Raw genomic sequence first — 19210 nt, forward strand, 5'->3', positions numbered from 1 at the left:
CATGCCTCTGTCTTTCTAAAGTACTCACTGCCCCGCGTCAGGGCACTAGCTTGGTAACCACTCACTTGCTTCACATCCTACATCCTCCACCTCCTGGAGCCCCAGTCCCACTCGAAAAAATAAATAAATAAATAAAAACAAAACAAACAAAACCCCCGAAGTACCTTGGTAGTTTTTAATTTAACAAGAAGTGTTTCTTTTATTTAGGGAGCCCTTCATCCTTATTGGTCGAATTTCAGCCCCGCACTCGATTTTTTGGTTGCTTCCTAGGTCCTATTGTTCCTCTGATTGACTAATCACAGCAAACCTCTTAAAGAAAGGAAGAGACAAATTCTGACCTCTTCCGCCAGAGGGCACTGGCGGGCTTCCCGAGGGCTGCTCTTCAGGAAACACCGCCCTCCCCGCCCCCTGCAGACTGGGATCTTTTCAGAGTTGAGAAGAACTGCTGAGGATAGGAAAGGTGAATAAACTGAGCCCGCTCTATTTACAAAGAGCACTGCCTCGACCTGGTTTGTCAGCTTTGCAAATTTCGTAAAACTGATTGAAGATCTGTGATTCCATAAACAGTAATACATATGCACGTATGCATACATCATATATACATGATGATATAGGGTCTTGCTAAGTAGACCAGGCTGGTCTCTAATTCCATTTTCCTGGCTTCGCTCCCTGGGTTCTGGGATTACAAATGTGTGTCACATTCTTGGATAATTCAATGTTATAAAGGATGTGTTTATCCTTGTGTGTCTGAATGAGTTTGTGTGCACTATGTAAATGCAGGTGCTCTCTGAAGCCAGAAGAGAGCATTGGATTCCCTGGGAATGAAGTACACATGGCTGTCAGCTACCATGTGGGTTCTAGGATCTGTACTCCTTATTCTGCAAACTCAGCAAGAGATAACCCTGACCCCTCTCTTCAACCCTTAATTGATACTTTTAATTGATTGTAGAAACCCAACACACTACACATGCAGGCCTGTGAAGGTCATCAGCCTGGGAAAGTCTTTCCTATTTGAGGGCTGGAATATAGTTGAGTTGGTACACAAAGCCTTGGGTCAGATCTCTAGTGTTGCATAAACTCCAAGCATGGGGACATATACCTGTAATGCCAGCACTGGAAAACTAGAAATGGGGGATCTGAAGTGCAAGATCACCCTCAACAAATAGTGACGTTGTTTTTTTCTTCTTTAATTATCTATTTTTATTTTATGGTTTTGACTGCACATATGTCTATGTGAGGGTGTCAGAACTCCTTAAACTGGAGTTACAGACAGTTGTGAGCTGCTATGTGGATGCTGGGAATTGAACCCAAGTCCTCAGGAAGAGCAGCCAGTGCTCTTAACCACTGAGCCATTTCTTCAGCTCCCCCTGCCCTTTTGTTGTTGTGGTTTTGTTTGTTTCCTTTTTGCCTGCGTATGAGTATCTTGAAAAGAAACTCTGAGAGGATTTTAAATTTACATTTTTTAAAGATTTATTCTATTTATTTTATGTGTATGAGTACATGAGTACACTGTAGCCGTACAGATGGCCATGAGCTATCATGTGTGTGGCTGCTGGGAATTGAACTCAAGACCTCTGCCGGCCCCACTCGCTCCACACCCCAGAAGAGGGCATCCGATCTCATTATGGGTGGTTATGAGCCACCATGTGGTTGCTGGGATCTGAACTCAGGACCTTCGGAAGAGCAGTCAGTGCTCTTACCTGCTGAGCCATCTCGCCAGCCCCAAATTTACATTTTTTTTTTAATTTGTGTGTGTGCAGATGTATGTAGGAAGGGGTCAGATGACCACTTTCAGGAGCTGGTTCCACAGATGGAACTCACGTGGCCAGGTTTTGGTGGCTACTGCTTTTACCTGCTGAGCTATGTTGCTGGCCCATAATGAGAGAATTTCTTTCCTTCCCCCCCTCTTTTTTGAGTCAGGGTCTCACGGTGTAGCTCTGGCTGGCCCGGAAACCACAGAGTTCTGCCTGCCTCTGTCTCCTGAATGTAGGGATTACAGGCATGTGCCACCACACTGCAGCCACATTTCCTTGGCTGTCCTTATTGTACTGGTGGTTCTGGGCTGTCAGTGGAGACCCTTGTCACCTCCTCACTGGCTTTTCTGAAAATGAATGAAGGCAAGGGACAGAATGGCCAGGTTGCAGAGCTGCCCTTCCTCCAAGAAGTCCCCAGTCCCACTTCAACCTAGGGCAGATGCCTCCCTGGACTTCTCCATCTCAGCCATGGCCCTTCTCCTGTGCTTCCCAGGATCACCTACTTTGGGCTGTCACAGGTCTGTCTCGCCAGTAGACTGTGAACCTAGGAAATGTGGCTGTATCTAATTCTTCCTCTCTCCTCTTCTCTTCTCCTTACTCCATTCTCCCATGCCCACTTTTTCTTTGTAGCCCGTGGCTGGTCTGGAATGTCCTCTTTAACAGCAGATTAGCTTCAAGCTTCTCTCTACCCTCCTGCCTCAGATGTCCGAGTGTGATTACAGGCAGGTACTACCCTGCTTGGTTCTTGTTTTTTGTTTGTTTTCTTACCTGGCCCATCACTTCTTTCTCCCCCCCCCCCCCAACAGAAACTGAGCAATGGCTATTTGTTTGTTACATAAAGAATCTATTCCAACGTGTGTACTATTGTCCCGCACTACAGTACTACAGGTAATTTTAGAGGATTGTCCAAATCATAGAGTAGTGAGAAACCAGTGTCTGAATCCGGGCAGCTTGACTCCCTGCCCTGTGTTCTTATCCAACATGCCAAATGACTAGTGGGCTGAAAACCAGCTTTCCACAAAACTGATTGTCTGCCTGCTCAGCCTTTTTCTTCTAGAAATCTCCGGGAGAGCATGCAGGCGGGTGGGAGGGTAAGGACTGTGGGGACAAGGGAGAGGTGCCAGAACAACTAGACCCAGGCTGATTTGAGGGTGAGCGCGGGCGAGTTTGGAGGGGTTTTTCTAGACCCATAGGGGGCAGCCGGAGACGGCAGCCAGAGATGTGGGGGCGGAGAAAGGGTGGGGACCGGCCCCGCGGGGGGCGATGCGGTAGCTGCAGCGGCGGCCGCAGGAGTTTCCCACAATGCAGCGCGGCGCGCTGTCCCCGGTGCTGATGCTTAGCGCTGCCCCGGAGCCTCCACCGCGCCCGCCTCCCGCCCTTTCCCCGCCGGGCCCCGGCTCAGCGCCTCGCCATGGCTCTGCTCGGTCGGGTCCTGCTCCAGAGCCGTCTGGGGGCCTGGCCGCGGCGCTCGACAGCAGCCTGCGGGCTGCCGTGGCGTTCAAGGCGGAGGGTCAGCGCTGCTACCGAGAGAAGAAGTTCCGAGAAGCCATTGGCAAATACCACCGAGCACTGCTGCAGTTGAAGGCGGCTCAAGGGGCCCGCCCTGGCGGTCTGCCCGCCCCCTCCCCGGGACCCACCACCAGTCCGGGGCCCGCCCGTCTTAGTGAGGAGCAGCGGCGCCTGGTGGAGAACACAGAGGTTGAATGTTACGACTCCCTCACTGGTACGGGGCCGTCGGGGCGGGGGGGTGGGGGTGGGGGGAAGCGCAGAGGACAGGAGTGGGACCGGTGTATGGTGAGGGGCAATCAGGAGGCTATAGGGGCCTGTGGGTGGTGGCTGGAAACTGAAGGAGTCAGGGTTGTGGTCTGACGGGGAAGACTACAGAACTTGATGAGGACAAGAGTTGGAAGTAGATGAACAGGGCTTCTTGGATGAAGTAAAGCAGGGGCTCGGATAACGAACCGGGCTTTGGACTTGGTCGTCTAAGCTCCACTTCCTTGACTCATTCTCCCCGGCCCCCCGCCCCCAGGTCTGCCACGCAAGAGCCAAGGTTAAAAAGGCTTACCCTGCACTGGCTATTTCATTCTTGGACCCTCACTCTGTAATTACTTGGGAAACCTCCAGCTAATTGCTTCAGAAATTGTCTGTCTTGCGCCCTCTAGCGGCGGCGCAGATAGCTCTTACACTAAAGGGCTAGCCGATTAGTGTCCTCTGGTGGCCAGAGCAGTCCCTTAGGCCCAGGGGAAGAGGCCAGGTTATTCGAGGTCATGTGAATCCTAGGGGATGCAGGCTGTGTCTGAGAGTACAGGGTCTCTGCACCCCACAGCTTGCCTCCTGCAGTCGGAGCTGGTGAACTATGAGCGTGTGCGTGAATACTGTCTCAAGGTGCTGGAGAAACAGCAGGGCAACTTCAAGGCCACCTATCGTGCCGGCATTGCCTTCTATCACTTGGGTGATTATGCACGTGCGCTGCGATACCTACAGGAGGCCCGCAGCCGAGAGCCCACAGGTGAGTGGCAGGGCTGGGCTGGACAGGGGGTTAGAGCAGAGGAAACCAAAGCAGGAGGACCAGGGCAAAGCCAAGCTATCCCCGGGAAGTGCTGTTACTAGCTCTAGACTAGCTCTCTCTAGCTACCTAAGACTCCTCATACACCCATCCATCATCCATCCTTCCCCAAAGGTTCCTCTGACATTTCCCCAACCAACACTCTTCATTTGGGGACTGAACCTAGGGCCTCATGCATGCAAGGCAGACATTCTACCAACTAGGCTACATCCCTAATGCACTGACCCACCCGTGTCCCTATCCACTCACCGACGTTGGCCTTGATTACTTCTTCCCCACACCCATATTCCTTCACTCCCTCCCGGTCACATTCAGCTCCTCCGTCACCTTTTGCCCTCCACTCATCTGCTCATATAACGCTTGTTCTCTGCCTTTAGGGAGAGCAGTCAGGGTACTCGTGTGTCCATGAGTGTGTAGACATGACACAAGCCCATGGGGAGGGAACACAGCAGGTGCTAGATTCAGGGCTGTGGGAGCAAAGAGACAAGATTAGCTTTCCTGGTGAAGTGGTTTGGTGAGAACAGTTGTCACTTGGGGATGAGTGGAGGTGTGAGAGGAGCCTCTCCCGACAGAATGCTGCTGCTGTTGCTGCACGTGTGAGGTAGGAGGTGTGAAATGTCTCTGGGTGGCTGGTACAGCTGAGGTGCTGGGAGTGGAGTCACTGTCTGTCCTGAGGACATATCAGCTGCTGTCTCAGGACACCCAGATAATGTTCCCGTCCCTCCCCTGCAGACACCAATGTTCTCCGATACATCCAGCTGACTCAGCTGAAGATGAACCGTTGCAGCCTCCAGAGAGAAGACAGTGATAGTGGCACTGGAAGCCCGGCTCGGAATGTCGTGGGCTGAGGCCAAGGGGCAGCTTCTACCTTATTCCCTCCAACCTCACCGGGCAACTTCCCTTGACTCATGTGTTTACTGGTAAAGCACCTGCCACTGGTGTCTCGTTTGTGTCTTATTGTGGGGATGGAGGAGCAGATCCATACCTAGGTGTCACTTCCTCAGAAATCCAGGGGCCCAGGGAGGACATGTAGGGTTTAAGGGTGTCCCATTGTGGGGTAAACCAGCATAAGTCCAGACTGGGAAGCACACACAGCCAAGCTTGGTAGGGGGCAGGAGTTACCTTTAATGCTGCCTTTTGTGCCAAATCCCCCACAATGTCCTGTCCCTGAGTATCCCTGCCCACCCTCTCCCACAGCAGGTTGGGCTCAGAGCTCCACAACCCGGGGTACAAAGGAATAAATTAAGTGTCCTCCCCTCCCCCTTCCCCAATAAATAGAGTGAGTATCCTGCCCAGGACCTCCCCCACCTTGGCAAATGGTGGGCTGTGGCGGGGCCTGGGGCGCTACATTCATGGCTGCCCAGGCGGGTGGTGGTGGGCAGGTCTCAGTGAGAGCCATAGGCCCCACATAGGGGCACCGTATTGTCCTGGCTCTGGCCCTCCATGTCCATGTCCAGCAGCGTGGGTTGCACGCTGGGGGGCCCAGGGCTCTCTGGAGTGTCTGGCCTGCTTGGAGGCGAGATGCTGAATGTCCGGCCAAAGGAGACCAGTTTCCAGGGGTCCAGACGGGGGCGGCTGGCAGCTGGCCGGGGTCTTGGGGCAAAGGTGAGGGTGGTGGGGCGGCCAGGGAACTCCAGGGGCCGGCGTCGGGTGGGGAATAGGGCCTGGGGGTCGGGCAGTCGAGGGAAGTCCAGGGGGTCTCGAGGACCTAGGGAAAGAGGATCACATGCGAGATGAGGGGTTGGGGTAAAGGATGCCATTTCTGCGCCAGCACCCATCCTTGGTAAGTGGTTACTAGCTTCTCTTGGAAAATTCTCAGATCGTGCTGCCCCCTTTTTTTTGAGTGAGGCCATAGCCATTAGCAGCCCTGTGCTTGGACCTTGAACAAGTTCTCACAGCTTCCAATGGCTTGTTCTTCTGGAAGATGATCTTTTTAAATTTTCTGTGACAGGCTGGCCTGGAACTCTGTGTAGCAGAGGATGACCATGAACTCAGAATATGGGGTTGTAGGATTGTGGAAACATCCAGTTGTATGTAGTGTTGGGGATCACACCCAACATGTTAGATAGACAATTATTCTACCAAAGGAGCTGCACCCCAGCTCATCTTTCCATCTTAGGGACCCGGTCTCATGTAGCCAAGGCTGGTCTCAAACTCTGAATGTGGCCCAGGATGACCATAAACTCCTAATCTTGAGTACTGGGTTCCCACGTGTGTGCCCGACTCCCAGCTCATGCCTGCATCTCTGAAGTGATGGGAACAGCACCTGGCTGGGGCTGACCGTGGTAGCTGTAGACCAGAACCCGGGGCCTGAAGGGCACAAGTCACTCCTGACCATGCTGTCCTGACCGGATTGCTGGCTAATAAGCAGAGAGAAGACAGTGCTGATGGCTACCAATGCTTCCACTTGCCATCAAGTCACCTACCCTGTCCCTGCAGACATTATATTGTCACCTCCCAATTTATCCTGTCTCAGGCATCCCTAAGCCCCACAATCGTCCTGGCAATGACTGCAGGGGATGCTGGGAAGAAGACACGGGTCAGAAGCCAGTGAAAGATGGTTTGTACAGGCCCCACTCACCGTGGTTGGTGAGCTCCGGAGGCTCCCGCTGTCTCAGAGCCCCATCCGATGGTGTCCGCCTGTGTCCACGGTTCACAGCGTGGGCGGCAGTGACGTGGGTGGGCGTGAGGGACTGCCGGGGGTCCTTCTTGAAGCTCTCCAACTCCACATCCACAAGAGGATTGGTGCTGGGTGAGGGCGCGAGCGGAGAGGGCGGCGGGGAGGGTGCGGCAGGGGCAGCCTCGTCACTGTCAGAGCGCAGCAATGAGCGTGTAGAGTTACAATCGGATACAGAGGATAATGACACCAGGGTGGCCGAGGGTGCTAGGCCCAAACCTGGGACTGTGTCTTCGCGGCGACCTCCGGGGCGCCCGGTTGGGCTGAGACCCCGAGGGAAGCGGCCGGGGCGCGGGAAGAAGAGACCGTCCAGCCAGCGCCTCTGCTCCTCACCGTCCCCGGCCCGTGCCTCAGCCACGTCGGCACCCAGGCCCACCGCACTCAGCAGCGTGGCACAGCTTAGCAGCGCCAGGTCGCAGCGCCTACGAGCTCCGTGTCCTGGCCGGGAAGGGGTCGAAGCAGGTGGCTCCCAAGGCGCCTGAACACAAGGAGAAGGCTCGGAGGGCAGAGGCACCTTGAGGTAGGACGGGATGGAGTAGGAGGAAGGGGGCACGTTGTTGCCTTCATCTGCCTCTGCAAATTCTTCTGCAATGGGAGAGGTCCATCACTCAGCTGACCCTGCCTTTCCTCACCTTCCACTAGAACTGGTGGCAAGGACTTCTTCCAATGACCTCCAAATAATAACAAAACTCTCCATCCACTCTCTAGGTGCCACTGTCATCCTCAAATCTCTCTCTCTAAAGCCTTGCTTCTGAAAATGAGTGCCAGTCCCCAGGCCAGTAGCTGCTATCTCTTCTGGGCATGTCTCGCCTAGGTCTGGGTGATGTTCCCTCAGCCAGGATTTCTCCTGTCCCCACCACTCCCCAGAGCACCCTCACTCTCTTACCCATCTCATTGAGGCTGGCGAAGCCTGGGGCCATGGGGGTGTGCTTCGGGGATTTGCCCAGGTTGGGGGCGCTGGAGGACCACTGCTTGCTTCCTTCCCCCAGGGCCTTGAGCCTACAGGGGACAGGGAGACAGGGTCAGGGCAAGGGTTGGCAGGTACAGGGCGGCAGGCAGCTATACACTGTACCTCTCCTCTCCTCCAGCTCGTTCCTTTTGCAAAGTGGAACTGGGGCCCCATGTCCTGCCTTTCTTCTTGCCCCCAACCAGTTCTTCTTTCTTTGGTGGTCCACTGCGGCTCCATGTTCCACTGCCACTACTGCCACCACAGTCCATGGGAGTTACTGCGTGGAAAGAAGTGATAAGTCTGTCATGAGAGGACCCTTCTTGGGCTCTCATAGAGCGCAAGGAACTATTCTGATAGCTACTCCTGCCAAATCCTTCCCTAAGACACCACTGCTATCAGGGCATGGCCTAAGTCAACCTGCCCCTTAAGCTTTTCCCATCCAGCCCCTGGCCTTGTATCCTCGCTCCCCCACCTAAGCTTCAGCTTCATTCTGGTTGGCACAGCCCTGAGTTCTGGAGACTATGTTTCTGGTCCTCCATGCTCCTGAATGCACCCTGGCTCTAATAGCTGCTATCATTGTATAGACAGATGCAGCTCCCATCAAGTTGTCCTCTGACATTCGTGTGCATCCACTACAGGTGCACCCACCCACATGCATACACATACAAATGCAATAAAAATAATGAGTTATAGTCTAACCTGGGAGACAAAGTGAGACTGTCTTAAAATGAAAACAAAAGGCTGAAGGGGAAGTTAGTTTGTAGAGTGTTTGCCTCTTAAACAGAATTCCTGGGTTTTCCCAAGTACTGCATAAGCTGGGTTGTTGTGGCACATGCTTCTAATTCTGAACCAGGGAGATAGAGGGAGAAGGATCAGGAGTTCATGAATTCAAGGTCATCCTTAACTACATGGTTGCAGACCAGCCTGGGCTACATGAGAACATGAGACAGGCATGTAGAGGAAAGGGTTAGTTTGGGACTTCCTGTGGACTGCGCTCTGCCTGCTCCCTCACCTGCATGGACTACGCATACACCTCCAAAGAATGCACCAGTGCCAAGCTCCGTGTACTTCCCATCTTTAAATAGTATACACTTCTCCACCCCTGGTAACAACCAAATTTAGATGGCTCCCTTTCAAGTGTTGCCCCAAGTATCTGGATACATGAAGAACAGAAGGGCTGATCCAGCACGAACCTCTTTACTCAAGTCTTAAATCACCTATTTCCCATCTAATCCCTATACATAATTAGACACAGGCATACCTATACCTCACTCACTCAAAACTGCAGTAAGGGTAGAAAGAGGCAAAGCTCAGTTATAGAGCACATGCTTTACACATACAATGCCATGAGGCTTGGCGCACTGCCAAACACTTTTAAAAAATCAGCGCTGGAGAAACGGCTCAGGGGTTGAGTAAGAATACTGGCTGCTCTCAAAGATGACCCAGGTTTGGTTGTCAGCACCCACATGGCAGCTTAAAGCCATCTGTAACTCCAGTTCTGGGAGAATCTGACTCCCTCTTCTGGCTTCTGTAGGCACTATATACATATCATGTATATGGTCATAAAAGCAGACAAACCACTCATACCCAAGAAATGAAAATAAATAATAAAAACATTTTTGTTAAATAATAAAGTTTTTTTAAAAAATGAGTCAGATTGTGTCTCCATGGGAAAGACGTGCATTTGAATGGACAGAATAAAGGATCCACTGTCTCTCCCATGAGGGTGGCATTGCTCAGTCTACTCCAGGCTCAAACAGAACAAAGAGGCAGAGGGGCTCCTGCTTTTGGAACCACCTTCTTCAAGTCCTCTTAAGTTGGGCTTAGGTGTGAAGTAAAACAGCAATTTTTCTGTGCCTCCAGCTTGCAGGATGGACCATACACTTCAGGGTCTGAACTCCGTGACCAAACTGTCTTAAAGCATGGCCATATATTCTACTGATATAATCTCTCTGGAGAACCCTAATACTCCCCGCTTCTCAATTTTTGGTGCTGGGGACAGAATACAATTACAGGCTCTACTACAGAGCTATACATACCCCAGCACCAGCGTCTCCTCTTCTATTCCCTTCCTGGAAATGACACTGTTGATGATGTATTTTTGTTACCTGTTGCCCCAGTGAGAACCAAGAATGCCAGCACTGTGCTGAGGTTTGCGGACTGACTGTGAGGGCCTTGTGCATACTCACATCGAATGGCCCTCAATCGGGGAATGATGCTGGGGCTGGCAGGAGGGCTGGCCCCATCGGATCCTTTCCTCTTGTCCAGGGTGGGGGAGGCCTGGACGGTGATCTTATGTTCAAATCCTGAAAGAAGAAAGAGGCATTCCTAAGTACTGCATGGTGGTAAGCATAGAGAAAGGCCTCTGTAGAAACGGGGATGGCAGTAGAAGTCACTGCTTCATGCACTGGATCTCAAGGTGTTCCCCACCCCATTAGCACCCAGGGCTGCCAGAATCCTCTAGGAAATGAGAGTCTTAGGCTCTTCCTCAATGAATAAACAGAGTGGCCCAAACTGTGCTTGACCAAGAATCCAGGCTCAAGACGCCGCCATTACAGCAGTTATGTTTTATGTGACCATGGAGGACTTGGGGCAATGGCGGCGGGAGTGGAGTTTACTATTTATTCCTGACAAAGTCTAAGGAAGGTACTACATTTGGCTGTAGGAAGCACTGAGGACACTGGACACAAACTAGGCAGGTGAGTCTGCTTCCATCTACTTCAACTTTTATAAAACCTTATTAAATTTAAAAAGACATGAGTATTTACAGTGCCAGAGGCCAAGCCTTTGCATGCTAGGCAAGTACCCAACCATTGACATACATGCCAGATCAATTTGGGGGAGGGGGGCATGCTGAGGAGTGTAACCCAGTGCTCTGCACCTGTTAGGATTGTCAGGCAAGTGCTTTACCAGCAAGCCATGCCCCTGACCCGTCTCAGAGCCACAGTCCTGTTACCTGTGTTATTTCTGGATAAGGTTTCACTATATAGCTCAGACTGGCCCTGAGTTCTGTATCCTAGGCTGTCCTGAAATCAACCATCTGCCTCTGCCTCTCCAGTGCTGGTAATATAGGCAGGCACCATCATGCCTGATATGGAAACTTAACACCTAGATCAAGATGTGCTATAAATATAAATTGCACTGGATCGCAATGATTCAGTGTGAAAACAAGAACATAACATATCTTAGTGGTTTGGTTTTATTTTGTTTTTTGGTATTGCTTACATACTTTTTTTTTTTTTTTTTTTTTTTTTTTTTTTTTTTTTTTTTTTTTTTTTTTTTGGTTTTTCAAGGAAGGGTTCAGGATTTCTCTGTGTAGCCCTGGCTGTCCTGGAACTTACTCTGTAGACCAGGCTGGCCTCGAACTCAAAAATCTGTCTGTCTCTGCCTCCTAAATGCTGGGATTAAAGGTGTGTGCCACCACTGACTGGCTATTGCTTACATAGATATACTGGGCTGGATAAAACATACCTATTGTCTCACAGTTTCTTTTGTGTTGTGATTTGAGATAGGGTCATATATAGTCTGATCCTTAATTTGTTATACAAGGAAGATAGCCTTGAAGCCCCAATCCTCCTCCTGCTCCCACTTCCCGAGTGACAGGATTATAGGTATGTGCCACCGGGCCTGGCTTCTTTTCACTTTTTCAATGTGGCTGCCAGAATACTTAACATTATGCACGTGCCTCTAGCTCCACTGGCTGGTAATATAGCCAGCCTGGCTCTGTGGTTTCTGTGTGAGGTAGGGAACCAGTCTTTTGTTTTGTTTCTGAAACAGCCTCAGCCAGTATCCAGGGTGGCCCAGGCTGGCCTTGAGCTTGTGGTGGTCCTCCTGCCACTCAGTCTCAGGATGGATGCTGGGATGACAAATATGAGCTACCATTCCTGGCTTTATGGGTCATCTTCTCTATGTGATGGACACATTTGCAACAGGAAAAAAATTTTAAGGTGCTGAGGGTGTAGCCCGATGGGAAAACCACCTTGCCAAGCAGGCACGATAATTATCCAAATGAATCAAGCAACCCTCTATGGAGACAAACCTGCCCCCCAAAAGTTTCTAGGGGAGCTCAGGGATCGGTAGGTACCAGAGGGCAGGCTGATGTGGCTGCTTCCTTCCCGTAGCTTGAGCAAACGGCTGCGCTTGAAGTTGCCCTTGCGTTTTCGGACCCTGGGCTTCTCCTGGCTCAGTTGGCTCATGAGCAGGTGAAGCTCTCGTTCTACAATGTCCATCTCTCGCTCAGCCAGCTCCTGCTCCCGTCGCCTCAGTTGTTCTTCCTGAAAACGCTGCTCCTGCGCAGCCCGCAAGAGCTCCTCTTCCCTGCTGCGCAATTCCTGGTGGGAGGGAGGCAGGTGGGCCCAGAGATAGTGCTTAGCTGCTGGGGCCAGCCCATGGTCCCAGGACAGGTAAGTCTTGTGGGCATCAGGCTCTGGGTTCACATCCCTCCAGATTTGGACTTTACTAGCTAAGATGAATGCCATGGCAGGGACTGAATTAGCGCCAAAAGGGTGCTTTTTTTTTTCTCTTTCCTTTATTGCTTTTTTAAAGACAGGGTCTCATGAAACTTAGGCTGGCCTCCAACTCACTACACAGTGGAGGGCAACACGCACCACCATGCCTGGTTTATGCTGTGCTATGATGCAATCCAAGGTTTTGAGTCTGCTAGGTAAGCGTTCTATGCCCATGCTATACCCCTAGTCTTGATTCAGCTCTCAGCTCTTCAATTTGTTAAGTAAACTGTCCTTAGGTAAATGAGCATACACAAGAGCAAAGAGTAGTGGAAAACTTCAGACAGGCCCTGAGGCAGAGAACTGCACCCTTGTTAGCCAGTATTGTGCTTTGGCAGTCGCCTACACCTTGCAAGTCTGTTCCTTCTCTTTTTTACCCTCTCTTAATTTATGCTATCATACTTATAACATGCAGTATCACCTATGAAGTACTTCAGTACAGGGGGGCTTTTTCTTATCAGTTTGCCAACAAAGAACTGTCTTAACATGCAAAAAACACCCTGCATGGACCCAAGGAGGATGGGAAGGGTTCAGGGAAAGGGATTCTGAACTGCCCAAGGTATCAGAGCTGGGATCTCCACCCCATCCTTGTCTCCTGCCTTCACCTTCTCCTTGGTCCGAAGGTCATCGAACATATGCTGAATCTCCAGCTTCCAGTCTTCCTGTAGTGAGTGGAAGGACTCCAGTGGCATCTGGAACAGGGCTGACTGCTCGATGACCTCCAGCTGTTTCAGGATGCTGCCAAAATCTGGTCGCCCATGAGGGTCTGGGTCCCAGCATTCTGGGATGGGAAGGGGAGGGAGAATGGGGCAAGGGTCAGCATTCATGCACAGGGCAAGGCGAGACATAGCTAAGTTCCTGTCAACATGACAAGGGAAACAATGGTGAGGAACCCCAGGACCTGCTCAGAGGGATCCAGGTTCAGACAGGAACCCCAGTATCAGATGCCCTCAGGAGCTCTGGCTCTGGCCAGAACATGGGTCTGGGAACCATGGAGGCAGTGATGGGGATGATGCCCATTGGCTGCTTGGGCTCCAGAGCCTTCTCCCCCATTCCTGGGCCCATTGGAACTCAAGGATGTATAAAGAGGAGAGGTGTGGTCCAAGGGACCCTGTCCCCAAAGCTGAGCCTACCCTCTCCACAGGGCCCTGGCTCACCCTCCAGGAGGCGGGCAAAGGGCTCGGGGCACGTGGAGGGGATGGGTAGCGTCAGCTTGTTCATAGCCACACCGTAAGCCACGGCCAAGGCGTCGATTTCTCGGTAGGGGACCTCCCCGGTCAGCAGCTCCCAAAGAAGAACCCCGAAGCTGCAGGCGGGGAGAGGGAGGGTGATGCCACAGTCCACCCCAGTCTTCACCTATACTCCAGCCCTCCCTTGCTCCTACTTCCAGCCTAGCTGGTGAGGACACAGGAGCCTGATTTGACCTCCACAGGCTTGTTCTTCAAAAGGTGGACAGGGTTGTCTCCTGACATCTTCTACTTTTCTGACTCCTAATCAAAATCAAAGTGGAACCCCAATGCCTACTGTGAAATGCCTACTGGCTGTCCTGGAACTTACTACATCAAACAGCTTGGCCTCAAATTCCCAGAGACCCACCTGCCTCTGCCTCCTGAGTGCTGAAGTTGACAGGGAACATCACCACACCCAGAGCCATCTTTTCAATGAACTCATCACTTCTTTGTCTTTTTCAAAACTGCTTTATTGTGGGAGCGAGGGGAAGGCTCACACATGGAGGTCACAGGACTGGGTTCTCTCCCACCATGTGGGTCTCAGGGAACTAAGTTAGGTCGTCAACCTTGGCAGCAAAGCCCTTTACCCACTGAGCCATCTTGTAGGCACTAAAATCAGATCTTAAAACATGCTGAATATTGAATCTAGGACCTCATACATACACACTAGACAAGCACTCAGACACTGAGCTATAGCACCACTTGCAACAGCAACAACAGCAGCACCCTCCTCTCCTCCAACGCAACATGGTGTCACCGTAGCCACCTGGAACTCACTAGCCTCTGCTCTCCGCCTGAGTACATGCCTGGTAGGGCACATCCTCCTCAGCATTCCTTCAATGAGCCTTGCAGTGTTGCTTCTAAACTCCCAGCCTCTTCCTTTATATACCCTGTCTCTTTTTGTCAAGAGCATTCTTTCTTTGTGTTCGATAACTTTGTCCTTCAAGTCTCAACTGAGGGTTCCCCTCTGCTAGAAGCCCTCCTCCATCCCTTATTTGTACCCCCACAGTACTTACCTGTCCACACTAGTTAGGACTACTCCCATGTGTAAGTACTCACTCTGGACCAGACACCGCTAGGCAGTCTTAGTTATCCTTACAACAAAGCCTCAAGGTAGAAGGAGGAACTGGCATGACATCTTGCCATCCTAAATGGCAAGGTACACCCCCTTTCCCCTCCTTCTTTCTGGTTGGAATGTGGGCATGAAGCCTGGAGCTCAAGCAGCCGTTCTGGATCATGAAGATAACTGATTTTCAAAAGGAGGTAGCATGATGCCCTCCACTCCCACATCCCCGGAAACCTACAGGGGCGGTTTGATTGTTACACTGACTGAGGAGTGCCACTGGTAGCTGGGAGACATGGCACGTGGTGTCCTGACCTTATCTGGGAACACACCCAAGAAGGAGCCCATGAGGTTGGGGTCACTATATCACCTGGGCTCTCCAAAAGGTTCAGCAACACAGATGATCACTTTAGACAAAGGTAATTGACCTTCACCAAACAGTGGCTATGCTAGGGAGCCAGTGGGAACTCTGGTCTGACTTAGTTCTGCCTCAAACACATTAATTTACTCTGTGACTTGAACAACTTGCAACCTGGCTGGTGACTGACAGTCAGTGGGCACATCAGGGTGTGATTGGCACCCTGCACCTAAGAGTAACACCCAGTGTGACCCTCAGCCACAGGCATCAGCTCTGTGCAGCACTCCCTCTCCAGCTCCTTCTTGCTCTGCTGCATTTGAACTTCCTGCAAACTGCTCACCTCAGTATCTCCTTTGTTGTGCCCCAGTTGATCAGCAGGCTCCTTGTACCTAGAACTCATCTTACCACAGTGGTTCTGGGACTTGGAAGTGCTCCCCTTTCCACCCCACCTACATTTATTTTCACAAACACTTTCCTGATCTTTACAATTACTTCACAATTTTCTTTTTCAAACAAACAAACAAACAAACAAACAAACAAACAAACACACACCAAGGCTCACTATCCCCGACTGTCCTCAAACAGGCTATGCAGACCAGGCTGGTCTAAACTTACAGAGATCCATCCACCTGCCTCTGTAGTCTGATGCTAGGATTAAAGGTGTATACCACAATACCTAGCAATTGTTTAAAAGTTGGTTTTGTATTGTGTGTGTGCCTGCTTGCGTATGTGTGTATATACATGTCTGTGCACATGGAGGCCAGGGGTAAACCTCAGCTGTCATTCTCAGGAGCTACCCACTTGGAGTGTGTGGGGTTTTGTTTGTTTTTAAGACAGTATCTGTGCACCCTTTGTTGTACTGGAACTCACTATGTAGACTAGGCTGGCCTCACAGAGATCTACTTCGTCTGCCTCCTGAGTGCTGGGATTAAAGGTATTTGTGGCCACACCCAGGGTCCTTGGTTTTGTTTAAGACAGGTTCTCTCACTGGGCTCTATGGCTCATGGATTAGGTTAGACTGCTGCCAGCAAGCTGCAGGGATCCCTCTCTGCTTCCTTAATGCTGCTGGGATTACCAGCACATCTCCATGCCCAGCTTTTATGTGGATGCTGTGGGTTAAACTCAGACTATCATGGCCTTCATGGAAAACACTTTACTGGCTGAACTATCTTCTCAGTCCCCCTATTTTACAAGTTTCTTTTAGTTTCTTGTTACTATCTGTGATGGTAGGGATTTTATTTATTTTGTGTTACTAAGGATTGAACTCAGGGGACTACAGCAAGCTATGAGAGTATGCTCTCAGTGAGCCACACCCCAGGCCCTCACTGGGGGACTCTAGGTAGATGCTCTATCACTGAGCCACATCTCCAACCCTTCACTAGAGGATGGATTCCAGGCTTATGCTCTATCATTGAGCTACATCCACTAACATTTTGATTCTGAGATAAGCTCTAAGGTGCCCAGGCAGGCTTTGAACTTACAATCACCCTGTCTCAGCCTCCTGAGTAGATGAGATAACAGATCTATACTACCAGAAAGGGTTTTCTTTGTTTTCTGACTGTTGTGTCTCTAGACATCTGTGCAGCTGGAAGAATGAATGGCTGCATCCAGGTCCTCAACTTCCCAATTCAATGACTACGCAGTGGATGGTGTTTCAGAAGCCCTTTAGTGCTAACATCTCCTTCTGAAATTTTTTATTCAGGTACAAATTTTTACTTGGGATCTGTTTGAGCCTCAGGAACACTTAACTGCTTGGTCCCTGGTCCCCCACAGATGTCCCTCCCGCCAGCACCTCCTTCTTCCTCTCCCTCTCCCTGAGGACACCCGCCAGCCTCTCAGCACCTCCAGACATCGCTGCTTTTGGAGAAGAGGGAGAGGCGGATAACCTCAGGAGCCATCCAGGCGTAGGTCCCTGCCGCACTCATTTTGGTCGTCTTGTGCCACTCTCGGGCAAGGCCGAAGTCTGTGATCTTGAGCACCGTGTCAGCGAGGTTGTGGTTCTCGATGGCCTCCAGGATTAGGACTGGGGTAGGAAGAAAGGTGGGTCATCAAGACCTGACAGCTGCTGTCCCAGGCCTCTGCTTTCCTCTTTCCCTTCAAGAGATTATGGGTCCCCACTCTGCACAGTCCCTTCCTTCCCTGGTCATCAAGTGACTCCTTGCTTCTATTGCTCAGGCTGCCTGAGGGATGGCCTTCTTCAACAGTCAATATTGCCCCTCCCTGTTGCTTCATTCTGTCTGGTAGTTACATGGCTGCTCTTTTCACTAACCAGGCAGAGGATAACTCTGGGAGATTCATACTACTTAACACTGGCCAAGAAAAAGAGAGGATGAAGAGACAGCTCGGCCATTAAGAGTGTGTACCGATCTTGTAGACAACTTGAATTGCATTCTCATCATCCTCACCAGTCAGCTTACAACAACGTGTAACTCCAGCTCCAGAGGATCTGATGCTCTCTATTGAACGCCACAGAAACTGTCACTCATACATACTCGTATTCATGCACACACACATGTGCATATAATTAAACTAACTCTTGGGGCTGGAGAAACAGCTCAGTTGTTGAGAGCATGCACTGCTCCTGCAGAGAACCTACACAGTCACCTGGAACTCCAGCTTCAAAAGATCCAACACCTTCTGGCCTCTGCAGGCACCTGCACTCATGTGTATATAGACTCACATATACACATAATTTAAAACACACACACACCCTTTTAAAGGAAAAGGTAGACACAGTTGGGCATGGTAGCATATGCCTATAATCCCAAAACTTGGGAGCCTGAGTAAGAAATAAATGAACATGACAGGCCAATTCAAAGCTTAGCCTGCAAGAAGCCTCTGGCACAATACTGGCCTCTAGAACTTCTGCCACCACCATGATAATGTGCTGTAAGTAGCTTGATGATCCGAAGGGAGACCCTTGGGAGTAGATTCCCGCTACCCAAGCCCTGCTAACCCATTTTGCTCCCCATCTATCTATAAGAGCACAGACACACTGAGTTTTGGGGAAGGTTTGTTATGCAGCATCACTGTTATCAAGACTGACTGACACAACTAAGCATACAGAATAGTTCTAGCTGAATGGAGGCAGTGCGTCATCTAACAATGATGACATCTATGATTAGTGTCTCCAGTGGGGTTAAATCCTAAGAATAGACTCTTAATTTTTATTGCCTAGCAAACTAATTCTTAGAGAATTTACTTGATCAAAAGCATATGGCTATCTAGATAACAGTATAAAGACTTGAACCAGCTTTGCCATCTTTGTCTAATGTCTTAATGCTGAGATAGTTTATGCTTTGCATGTTTGTGCCATGTCTGAGTGATGGGTACTGAACCCAAGGCCTCATGCATGTGAGGAAAGCACTTTAAGACTATGTTACAGCCTCAGCTTGATGTGTGTGTGTGTGTGCTAATGCATACATTTGCCTGTATGTTTACATGTCCAACATGTGCATGCCTGGTGCCTGAAGAGACATCAAGTATAGAATCCCCTGGAACTGAAGTCATGTTAGCTATGTTCTCTGCAAGAGTAGCCAGTGCTCTTAACCGCCAAGCTGTCTCTCCAGTCTCCAGGTCTCAGCTTTGCTGTGTTGAGAGACTGTCTCACACTGTAGTCCAGTCTGACCTCAAATCTGCAGCCATCTCCACAGTGCAGCCCCCAAGCACTGCGATTCTATATCAGTCTCCACGTTCCACCAGGTTTACTATTTCTCCACAGAGGCACACTGTCCCCGCCTCGCAATTGCCCTGTTTTCCCTAGCTCTCTTTGTAAGGTTGATTCCTTTATATTCAGTTTTTGTGCCCCTAGTTGTTGCCTTTCTTAACCACCAAATATAATTAATTCACCAGGGTTCCCTCAGAGTCTCTGTAACTCTCTGAAAACTGATATTTATCTTCCTTTTTTCCTCTCTCTTCCTATCTTTCCTCTACCCATAGACCCTGTCTATCTATATCTATAATCCCCTATATCTATAGGTAGATTGGTGGATCAATCAATCATCTACTCTTATTTACTACATATAAATTACGTATTAGTGAGGGGTAGGGTTTTCTTCCTGCTCTTCTTTCTCTCTCTCTCTCTCTCTCTCTCTCTCTCTCTCTCTCTC

At 50.4% G+C, this 19210-nt stretch overlaps 2 protein-coding genes across 3 annotated transcripts in view; one reads left to right on the top strand and one right to left on the bottom strand.

Annotated features, from left to right (window-relative positions):
- Positions 1 to 3022: 3022 nt before the first annotated feature.
- Ttc9b (tetratricopeptide repeat domain 9B) lies at positions 3023 to 5260 on the top strand. The gene is made up of 3 exons (XM_031385852.1): positions 3023 to 3477; positions 4081 to 4263; positions 5053 to 5260. Exons 1-3 carry the CDS (start codon positions 3057 to 3059, stop codon positions 5166 to 5168), a joined length of 720 nt encoding a protein of 239 aa, XP_031241712.1. The 5' UTR covers positions 3023 to 3056; the 3' UTR covers positions 5169 to 5260.
- Positions 5261 to 5421: 161 nt separating this feature from the next.
- Map3k10 (mitogen-activated protein kinase kinase kinase 10) overlaps positions 5422 to 19210 on the bottom strand; it is a 17457-nt gene continuing 3668 nt past the window's right edge. Inside the window, exons 2-10 of one of the 2 annotated variants that reach the window (XM_031385850.1) lie at positions 16944 to 17124; positions 13609 to 13757; positions 13057 to 13232; positions 12031 to 12277; positions 10136 to 10252; positions 8070 to 8223; positions 7884 to 7996; positions 6902 to 7582; positions 5422 to 6028 (exon numbers count right to left, since the gene is read on the bottom strand). In XM_031385850.1, the coding sequence (XP_031241710.1) occupies positions 5706 to 6028; positions 6902 to 7582; positions 7884 to 7996; positions 8070 to 8223; positions 10136 to 10252; positions 12031 to 12277; positions 13057 to 13232; positions 13609 to 13757; positions 16944 to 17124 (2141 nt within the window). In that variant the 3' untranslated portion in view covers positions 5422 to 5705. The other variant, XM_031385851.1, reaches the window with a different exon arrangement.

The sequence above is a fragment of the Mastomys coucha genome, unplaced genomic scaffold (genome assembly GCF_008632895.1).
Source record: "Mastomys coucha isolate ucsf_1 unplaced genomic scaffold, UCSF_Mcou_1 pScaffold21, whole genome shotgun sequence".
In the NCBI taxonomy this organism is placed as follows: Eukaryota; Metazoa; Chordata; class Mammalia; order Rodentia; family Muridae; genus Mastomys; species Mastomys coucha.